Below are 11292 nucleotides of genomic sequence, written 5' to 3'. Positions count from 1 at the left end.
TACGGTATGAGTTTTTTTTAGTGCTGACGGGTGCATATTTATTTGTCTATTAAGCCTGAAAAACGGTTTTTCCGTAATGCGGGTGCTTTTTTGCTCTTGCGTTATTTGCTTAGTTATCGTATTACTTGCTTTGGTGTGATTAGATGTGAATTGGCTAATTTTAATGCCAATGAATAATAGTCTTCAATATGCCTTGGAAATTAGATAGGGTAATTAGTGCTAGTGTTTTGATAGCTGGTAATATTGCATTATTAAGTTAAATGATATTATCCGTTGAACTCGGTGCAAATTCTGTCGAAAATTATTTAAATAGAAGCTTTGGGAGCAGGGGCGTATCCAGGATTTCTTTCTGGGAGGGGCACAAGCAAGGCCGTACCCAGGATTTTGTTCAGGGGGGGGCACAAGGATACCTCGTTATGCAAAACGAACGAAATGATAATGGGACCGTATTAAAAATCTAGCATATTTTTAAGGGTCTGGGGGGGGGTACGTGCCCCCGTGCCCCCCCCCCCTGGATCCGCCTATGTTTGGGAGGCAGTGGGATAAAATTTATTTCCATGTGAACGACATTTTAACATAAATGTTTTCGAAAAAAATATGTCGGTTTAAGTCACAATGCTACATTTTCTGTGATGACCTCCTAACTTAAGTGCATTTCAGAAATGTGTAGTAGTAGTAGTATTTGGATTTAGGGTGCGTCGACGGCTAGTTCATTTTGCACCACTACTGTGTGATTTAATTACAAAAGTTATGTATAAAGTAATCTACTGCATCTGATGTCTTCGTTGAAAGTGTGCATAATTAGACTTTATTAAAAATGTTTATTTCTCTGAGAAACCGAAATGTACAGATTAAGTTGGTAGGGTGGTCTCCTAAAAGGGTTTTTAGGTCTCCCCCTAGATTATTTCGTCATCGCGCTTCGCGGTACTTAACACAATCTAGCATGATGTGTCTAATACTTAATGGACACTTACAATCCTCACATTGGGGAGGTTCCTTCTCTTCAGTAAAGAGATAAGCATGGGTCAGGGGGCTATGCCCTATCCTCAATCGTGTAAGTACTACTTCCTCTCTCCGATTACTACGAGCTGAGGAGGGCCACGCTGCTACCATGTCCTTGATGCCACGGAGCTTGTTATTATTTAGAATCCTCCACGACTCCCTCCATTTTTCAAATACCGCACTTCTTAGAGATGCCCTTAAGTCCTCGTAGGGAACCAGCGTTGAGACAAGATCTTCGTTATTCAGAGCTTCCTTGGCCATAGCGTCTGCTATCTCATTCCCGGCTATCCCCTCATGTCCCGGTACCCACAGAAAACGGATATTCAAACCCTTTCTCGAAAGGGTCTGCAGGAGAGAGTGTATTTCTTGCACGATCGGGTGCACGGGTGAGAAGCCAGAGATGGCTTGTAGCGAGCTCCTGGAGTCAGTGGTAGTAGTAGTAGTAGTGTTTGGATTTAGGTTGCGTCGACGGCAAGGTCATTTTGCACCACTACTGTGCTATTTAATTACAATTGTTATGTATAAAGTAATCTAATGCATCTGATGTCTTCGTTGAAAGTGTACATAATTAGACTTTATTAAAAATGTTTATTTCTCTGAGAAACCGAAATGTACAGATTAAGTTGGTAGGGTGGTCTCCTAAAAGGGTTTTTAGGTCTCCCCCTAGATTATTTCGTCATCGCGCTTCGCGGTACTTAACACAATCTAGCATGATGTGTCTAATACTTAATGGACACTTACAATCCTCACATTGGGGAGGTTCCTTCTCTTCAGTAAAGAGATAAGCATGGGTCAGGGGGCTATGCCCTATCCTCAATCGTGTAAGTACTACTTCCTCTCTCCGATTACTACGAGCTGAGGAGGGCCACGCTGCTACCGTGTCCTTGATGCCACGGAGCTTGTTATTATTTAGAATCCTCCATGACTCCCTCCATTTTCCAAATACCACGTTTCTTAGAGATGCTCGTAAGTCCTCGTGGGGAACCAGCGTTGAGACTAGAACTTCGTTATTCAGAGCTTCCTTGGCCATAGCGTCTGCTATCTCATTCCCGGCTATCCCCTCATGTCCCGGTACCCACAGAAAATGGATATTCAAACCCTTTCTCGAAAGGGTCAGCAGGAGAGAGTGTATTTCTTGCACGATCGGGTGCACGGGTGAGAAGCCAGAGATGGCTTGTAGCGAGCTCCTGGAGTCAGTGCATATCACAAAGGAGCCGCCGTGGTCATCTAGGGCTTCTAGAGCTGTCCTTATGGCATAAAGCTCCGCCGTGTACACACTGCACATCGGGTGAAGCTTTGCTCTGATGTTCCCGTGGATAGGGGAGACCACTGCACATGCACAAGCAGAGTTATCTTTCGAACCGTCAGTGTAAACGGGGGTAAGGTTGGGGTGATTCCATCGGAACATGGCAAACAAACGCTGGTACTCCGAGGGAGTTGTGGAAGACTTCGGTCGAGATCGTGAAAGAATATTCACCACCGGAGTGGGAGTAATCCATGGGGGGTGTTCCGAGAATGAAACAGGATACACTTCAGGTAGCGTGAATTCGCATCCGCGAATAAAATCGTTAAAACGAACGCTTACTGGTCTGGTTGCTTTAGTCCTTCGGTTAAAAACATTAATAAAACGGGGTTTAAAAAGTAAACTATAACATGGGTGACTCGTCATTGCTAAAATTTTGGAAACGTAGCTACAAAGAAGCCAGGTCCTTCGGTAGCATAGAGGAGGCTCGCCTGCGTCGGTATATATACTGGGAATCGGGCTGGTCCTAAACGCCCCAGTGCATAGTCGCAGACCTGCGTTGTGCACTGAATTAAGTGCTTTCAAATACGTCTCGCGTGCGGACGCATACACGAATGAGCCGTAGTCTAATTTCGACCGCACCAGTGTGCGGTAAAGTAAAATTAAGGTGGTGCGGTCTGCTCCCCAAGATGCGTGGCTTAAAAACTTTAAAATGTTTAAAGACTTCAAACAGTTTACCTTGACAGAATTAATGTGCTCCTTCCAGTTGAGTTTGTGGTCGAGGGTCATCCCCAGAAAACGGACTGATTCCACAAATGGGAGGTTTCTACCACCTAGGTGTAACGTGGGATTTACATGGACGCCCCGAGTGCGAGAAAAGTGAACGCACTTTGTTTTCTCCAAAGAGAAAAGGAAGCCGTTATTTTGGGTCCATTTGTGAAGTTTATTGATGGTGAGTTGCGCCATACGCGATGCATTCACGACCCTAGATGATCTGCAGAAAATCGCGAGATCATCCACAAACAGTGACCCTAACACTGGCTCCTTGATGCAGTGAGCTATGTCGTTGATCGCAATAGCGAACAACGTCACGCTCAGAACCGAGCCTTGGGGAACTCCGTTGTCAAGAGGGTAAAAATTTGACAACAACTGTCCCGTCCTTACTTTAAAAACACGGTTGGTTAAAAAAATTTGTATAAAAATGGGCAAACAGCCTCTAAAACCCCACTCGCGTAATACGCGTAGAATCTTACGTCGCCAGACCCGGTCGTAAGCCTTCTCTAAGTCGAAAAATACACCGACTACGTGTTGGCGGAGAAGGAAGGCTTCTTGGATGAAATTTTCAATTCTGACCAAGTGGTCCATTGTGGAACGGTTCCGTCTGAATCCGCATTGTATCCTAGAGAGGAGTTTTCGACGCTCCAGCCACCAAATGAGACGTCGATTTACCATTCGCTCCATTAACTTGCACAGGCAGCTGGTGAGAGAAATCGGCCGGTAAGAATTCGGGTCAGCTCGGTCTTTTCCATGTTTTGGGATGGGGACAATGACGGACTCCCGCCAGGACGGAGGAAAATCCCCATTGGCCCAGAGCTGATTAAAAGTTTCAAGGATTTCCAGCAACGCCGATTCCGATAGATTTCGGAGGAAGGCATTGTGGATCTCGTCGGGTCCTGGGGACGTGTCGTGGGAGTCATGGATGGCAGATTTCAGCTCCCAAATGGTAAATGGCATATTGTAGTCTGCCGTTGTTTTAGGCTCCATAAAGGATATAGGGACGTTCTCGAGCCTTTTCTTGAGGATCGCAAAAGAAGGGTCATAGCATTCGTCGCTGCTCACTTTGGCGAGTAATTGGGCGAATACGTTCCCTATCGCAGCTGGAGAAGTGATAACCTTTCCTTCGACTTCTAGGAAGGATATACCTAGATGCTGGCTGCTACCCGATATGCTCCTCACCTTACGCCATACCTGTGCAAGTGGAGTCCTGTGGTTGACACCGGAGACAAAATTCATCCAAGAAATCCTCTTTGCGTCCTTTATTACCTGACGCGCTTTCGCTCTTAGTCGCCGAAAAGCGGAGAGATTATTTGCTGTAGGATACTTGTTGAAAATTCGGAGAGCTTTCTTACGTTTTTTAATGGCTTCTGCGCAGGTTTCATTCCACCATGGCACCGCATTTCTTGGAAGGATGCTTCGAGATCGTGGTATGCTAATTTCGGCGGCTTGAATGATGCTGGATGTCAAAAGATTTACGTTTGTTACACAGTCGTTGTTTTTATCCCACACGTAGTTAAAATTTGAGTTAAAAAGATGCCAATCAGCTTTCCGGACAATCCAACAGCCTGGTCTAATAAAATCGGGGTTTATATTTTGCTCCCTTTTGATTAAAAGGGGAAAGTGATCGCTCCCACTAAGATCCTTATGCACAGAGAGTTTGAGTTTATTGACCAAACTAGTCGATAAAATACTCAAGTCAATGGAGGAAGAATCGCCGCTATAAGAGTTAAAACGGGTTTTCTCGCCGTTATTGAGTAAAAAAAGGTTAAAATCACTAATAAAACTTGATAAAATACGTCCCCTGCGGTTGCACTGTTCCGGGGTGCTTCCCCATAGACGATCGTGAGCATTAAAATCTCCGAGTAAAATAAAAGGCTGAGGTAGCTGGTGAACAAGGGATTCTAGATTAAAACGGGTGACGGGTGCACCCTCCGGCAGGTAAACGTTGCACACCGTTATCGCCTCGGGAGCGTGCACCGTCACCGCTACCGCTTGGAACGGTGTGTTAAGATTTATTCGGGAGGTGTAAAGAGCCTCCCGGACAAAAACCGAAACTCCACCATGGGCTCGTTGGCCACTAGTATCGTCCAGTCTAAAAGTGTTAAAATGTTTTAAATATCCCTTGTCTGTATCTTTAAAACGCGTTTCCTGCAAACATATACAGAAAGGGTTAAAATCATTTATTAAAACAGCCAGCTCCTCCTTATGCCGATAAAATCCATTACAATTCCATTGTAATATAAAATTCATAAAAAGGGTTTAAAAAGGGTAAAAGATAAATAAAAACAGGAAAAAAAAAAAAAAAAAAAAAAAAAAAAGGATGTCAATATTGAAACTTGGAGCAGCATTAGCCCGGAAGTCTGTGGAATCATCGCTTTAAGCGACTTTTCCTTCCCTTATTCCTGACTTTTTCGATCTCTGTGTCCGAAATACAGAGATCTTCGTCTATGTCCTCCTGCATCGGTTCCATACCTTTGCCGGAGGGACCAGGAGAGGGAGTTTTCTCTCGCTGGTCAGGTTTTCTGGTGGTTTTCTTTGTTGTATTTTTGGGAGACACTACGGAGGAGTTAGGGGTGTTTTTTTTAGTATTGCTATTGTTACTCGCATTTGTTTTTTTTAATAAATCTATCTGCTTTTCAGGTTCCGTCTGTGTAGAAATGGTGCACTTCTTAACTGGAGCAGAGGCGATTGCGGCAAAGGAACGCGAGAAAGAGGGGGCACTAAGGGCTTTGAACTTTTTCCTTGCCTCCAGGTAAGATATTTTTTCCATAGTTTTTATTTCCATAATCTTCCGTTCCTCTTTCATTTTCGGGCAATCGCGAGAGTAAGCCGCGTGGGTACCTTCGCAATTCACGCAGCAGGCCGCTTCCGCACATTTGTCCCCATCGTGCTTGTCCTTGCCGCAGCGCGGGCAGGTGGCCTTGCCCTCACATCGCGGTGCGATGTGGCCGAATTTTTGGCATTGGAAGCAGCGCATCGGTTGAGGGAAGAATGGTCGCACAGTTACAGATTCGTATCCTAAGAAGACTTTAACGGGCAGTTTGTCTAGAGCGAACGTGAGAATTACTGACGTGGTATTTATCACTTCACCGTTTCGCTTCGTAGTCAGTCTGCGGCAGTCGATGACGCCCTGGGGGGCCATCTCTCTCTTGATCTCTTCTGGTTCCACGTAAAGAAGGTCGTAGTGACTTATTACTCCCTTAGAGGTATTTAGAGTGCGGTGGATCTCGACTTTAACTGGGATGTCGTGTAATTTTTCAGTTTTAAGCAATTTTTCAGCTTGGATGTTGTTCGCAGTCTCTATTAGTAGGGTACCATCTCTTAGTTTTTTCACCGAATTTGGCTCTCCAGTAATTATCGATTGCATAGCTTTTTTTATGAAAAAGGGAGACACCTTTTTCAGAGTGTCACCTTCTTTGGCGCATTTCATAGACAAAAAACGCTTCGAGCTTTCAAAAGACTTTTCTCCTCCGCCCGTGTCCGGGCGGGATCTTTTTGGTGGAGGAAGAGTAATCGTCTCCATGAATGTAAGAACATAATTCATCCCCTGGGCTCCCCACCCACCACGGAGCCACACATTCGGGACGCAACACCGAGATCCGGTGTGGTCGCCAGGGCTACCCAAGGGATATAGGAACCTTTGATAGGGGGTCTCTTTTGGGTTAGAACCTCCAGCGCGGGGGCCCTCCGAACCCACGCACCTTCGGCCGCCCTACGGAGACCCCCATATCTCCAGCACTAACCCGTCCTGGCGTACGCTCGGAAGGAGCCGCCAAGCTCCCCAGCCGCCAGGAGCCGATTGACCGAGCTGGGCTCTTCTCGGCCGCCCGTTTTTCGGGGAATCCAGGGCCGAAGTGGGGTATTGAACTCCGGCCCATACCGGGTTTCCGACGCCCAGCTGGGAGCCGGAGAACTCACCCACCAGGATCCCCTTCTCCCCCTTGTACGGGTCTCCACGCACGGCAAACACGTGGGTGAATCTGGACGCCAGATGTATCGGCTACTCAGCACAGCAGAGTCACATGCTGTCTGGACGCTATCCTAGCGTGCGTAGGGTTTTTTGACGAGGTTGTCTCCCCGGTGGGCTCGGGTCCGTGGGGGCGCGGCTCCCCAAAGGAAGAGATTACTCTCTTCCCCCCGTGCGGGGTGGAGTCAGTGCTTAAGACAAAGGAGCCGCCGTAGTCACCTAGGGCTTCTAGAGCTGTCCTTATGGCATAAAGCTCCGCCGTGTACACACTGCACATCGGGTGAAGCTTTGCTCTGATGTTCCCGTGGATAGGGGAGAACACTGCACATGCACAAGCAGAGTTATCTTTCGAACCGTCAGTGTAACCGGGGGGTAAGGTTGGGGTGATTCCATCGGAACATGGGAAACAAACGCTGGTACTCCGAGGGAGTTGTGGAAGACTTCGGTCGAGATCGTAAAAGAATATTCACCACCGGAGTGGGAGTGATCCAAGGGGGGTGTTCCGAGAATGAAACAGGATACACTTCGGGCAGCGTGAATTCGCATCCGCGAATAAAATTGTTAAAACGAACGGTTACTGGTCTGGTTGCTCTAGTCCTTCGGTTAAAAACATTAATAAAACGGGGTTTAAAAAGTAAACTATAACATGGGTGACTCGTCATTGCTAAAATTTTGGAAACGTAGCTACAAAGAAGCCAGGTCCTTCGGTAGCATAGAGGAGGCTCACCTGCGTCGGTTTTCAGAAATGTGTAGAAAGCAAGTCGAATAAGAGATTTAACGCGTTATAAAGCTCAGATTTCCCATTTCTTCTTTTTAATGAATGCAATAAAATGACTGGGAATGGAATTTTCATAACATTTGCGAAACCAGTAACATAGCGGGACGAATATTATAACTAAGAAAGGAAATTTATGTGGTACATTTTGGAGCAATATTTAAATGTGTTGAATCAAATGTTTATAACAAGTTATGAAGTTCATGTAATTGACTCTTGGTAACTTGTCAATGGATAAGCAATCAGGTAATCTAATAATGCTTGCATTTTGCTTCTCGCATTTTTGCTTGGTTTTGAATAAAATATGTTTTCATCCTCTGCAAGTCACTTTCGCACAGATCTTAGGTAAACAGTTCTTACCAACTTTTTCTTTTTAATTAATGCACTGGCATAAAATGGAAGGGAGTTTCATACCTAATCCCGTTGTTTCAAATGCAAACTCCAACCCGCAAGCCATTCCTTTCAGTAGTGATCTTTTTACATAATCATAATGCTTCCTGATAAATTCATTCCTGGTCTATTTATCTTTTGGTTGGGTTATTTGCTGTTGAAGGAAGTGATGAATGATTTATGTACCTGATTTTAATGCTGTTAATGTGATAGTTTTGTCCTCTGCTCATTTTGCATTCCTTAATTGCATCTGTTTTGGCCTTTGTGTTAGATGCTGGGAAAAGTTGAAGGGAGAGGTGAAGAAGAGAAAAACAGCGGAGGTACGTCATAGAATGGGCACAGGAGGTGGACCCCCCCTGAGGCCCTTCGAGGACCCAATCACTGCCCAAGTGGAAAGAATAGTTCCCCACTTGGATGTGGTGATTGATGAAACACTGGACAGTGACTACCACCATCTGGCCACAACCTCTAAATCCCTGCCCATTCCTTCCAGCGGTCATGACGTTACTCCCGACCCTGTTAATTCCAAGTCAACCTCCACCTCTCAACCCATTCCTTCGTGCAGTAAATTCTATTCTTCTACCCCCGTTGCTTCCTCTTCAACTTCTTACCCTCTACACAACCGTTCCCCGTCTGATTCTCTTCCCAGTCCTGCTATGTCTCCCTCTCGATCTTCCCATGGTACCTTATCCCCTTCACGTCTCTGTTTTCTGCCCATCCCTGTGACCTCCACCGACCACGCCCCTCAGCCCTTATTGTGTCGCACCACCTCATCTCCTATTGAAACATCTCCTGGGACCCGCCCTTCCATCAAAAAACGCAAACCTTCCTCGAAAGGTGAGTTCTCTATTGCTACGAATTGTCAAATTTGTCTGCCTAAGGCAAAGAGAGATCACCTTAACCCAAAATTACTCAATAGACTATCGGAGGTCAGTTTATCATATTAGTCCACCCATAGAATGTTATCCCATCCACTTTGAAAACTGAAACTAAAATGATTTCGGGCTGTTATTGAAAATTTCATTTTGAATGGAAGTGGATGGGATGTTTACCGCAATGAAAATTTTCAAGAATGAGGTATCTCTCTCCCTACCTCAAATCTGGAATTCGATACGGAATTCTTTCCTACTAGCACAGTTTCACTGTACCAGTAGATAGTAAAAATTAACATGCTTTTAGCTCTATTTATTTCTTACAACAAAATGATGTATGATATATTGTTGTTAAATTATAACTGCTTCCTGGATGCTTTCAGCCAATACTTCTTTGGGCATTGCTGAGAGTGAGTTAAGGGCCAGGTTGGAAATGATGGATGAGGAGCGGAATTATTTAAGAAGATTGTACGAAATGAAAATGAAAAGGTCCCTCGAGAAGGATAAAATAATAAAAGAGAGACTGAGGCAAGCTGTGGCTGCTAGAAAGCCGACAGAAGCACAACCCAAAGAGTTTTGTGGGGAAAGTGACCCCTAATTTGTATATTTTATTTTTGTAGAATATATTTAAAAATTTTAAAATTTGCATACAAATTTATTCCTTTAACTTGTTAAATACCTATCATGAAAGCATGAGATAATGCCTGAAAATAAGGAGATCGGTGCTAGATATTAAGGGAAATAGATTTGGAACAAGTTTTGGTATACAGCAACAGCAATATAATAATTCATGAGTTGGTAGGATTTATTTTCAAGATTACATTTTCCACTTGCCTTGACCACAGATTTAACCTGAAGTGCAGCATTCTCTTCAAAATGATTTTCCATTAAATATAAAAGCTGGAAAGATCACACTTATGCCCATCGCCATGATCAGACAGTTAATATTTGATAGTGCGAAATTGATTTCCATAAAATGCATGATAGGTGCAGATAAAGGGAAAAATTATGTATACACATATAAAGAGTTCCAAATTTTTTATTAAATTTTTCTTTCAGCATTGTAGCATGTTGAGTTTCACATATCATGAATACATGATTACAAGGTGTAAGAAATAACAATAATAACAAACTACCAACTGAGAGACATCAAAATGAAGGTTGATAGGCTTCAACGCCAATTATTCACCAAAAAACAATATAGACAACAAAAGTTGAATAGTGATACGTACCTAATTAGCAGTGGTGACCAAAATCTCCAAGATACAAATTTGCTGTGGCGCAAACACCGATTACTGAGACTGGGGAGGTAATGGTGCAGAATAAAAACCATATGATGTGGCCTTTGTGTTTTAAAGGTTTAAGGAATTACATTCCCAAAATCAAATAATACAACTAGTATGCTGTATGACCCAGAAAGACCCCCCTGCCCCGTATGGGGACCAATCAGGGACGGGCACGCGCTCTCTCAGTCCGGCGCCACCGTATAAACATCGGACAACCAGAAGTACTCTCCATTTCAGCCTGGCCTTAGGACGCCTGCAGCACAGTTGGTGAAACGTCACCATCAAAATGACAACTGGGACGGAACCCAGAAATCTATCCAACTGCGAATGTGAGTCCGCGGAAACTTACATCAGAAAACTGCTAATAAGTTGATCATTTCGAGAGAAATGTGTGAAGAAAATTTTACTCCGGTACCATTGAATTTTTGTAGCATGGATACAACTCTTGTAAATCAACTAAATATGAATAAAAAATTGAGGGGGCCTTAAAATTCTTCTTAGTAAGTTCAATTCAATTATTTTTTAAGTTTCTGTTAACACAAACACAACGCTACCCCCATACTTAAAACACTTGCGCACAATATAAAATCAACTGACAACTGGCTGGTTAGGGTAAACATGGTTCACCGGGACAGCTACAACGTGCCTGCGGCACATAATGCGTTGAGAATGTGAGTTAGAAGATTCTTTATGCATTTCCTGCTATATCAAATGAATCATCTGCTGTTTGCACAGTATTGTACAGAGTATGAGGTATATTGCATAGCAACTCAAATGCTGAATGCATATTGACATCTGCCTTTAAAGTAAGATATCCCCCAAAATGTTAAGGAGGACTAGTAATCAATTAAAAAATACACATTTCTTCATGGAGCACATCAAGTTGACAACGAATATTAGCTAGTCCATCCGGTCTTTTTGAGAGCCTTCTCAGATGTGGCCTTACTGTGTGGGGATCATGTGGTGTGACTAATATGAAA

General features: G+C 44.0%; 1 protein-coding gene across 1 annotated transcript; it reads left to right on the top strand.

Annotated features, from left to right (window-relative positions):
* The first annotated feature begins 5740 nt into the window (after positions 1-5740).
* Positions 5741-9666, top strand: LOC124160285 (flocculation protein FLO11-like). Its single transcript, XM_046536114.1, has 3 exons — positions 5741-5774; positions 8426-8991; positions 9410-9666. The coding sequence occupies exons 2-3, from the start codon at positions 8487-8489 to the stop codon at positions 9622-9624; spliced, it is 720 nt and encodes a 239-aa protein (XP_046392070.1). The 5' UTR covers positions 5741-5774; positions 8426-8486; the 3' UTR covers positions 9625-9666.
* Positions 9667-11292: the final 1626 nt, after the last annotated feature.

This window comes from Ischnura elegans, chromosome 6 (genome assembly GCF_921293095.1).
Source record: "Ischnura elegans chromosome 6, ioIscEleg1.1, whole genome shotgun sequence".
Classification (NCBI taxonomy): domain Eukaryota; kingdom Metazoa; phylum Arthropoda; class Insecta; order Odonata; family Coenagrionidae; genus Ischnura; species Ischnura elegans.
The sequence above is the reverse complement of the archived record's forward strand: the minus strand, read 5'-3'. Positions and strand labels throughout refer to the sequence as shown.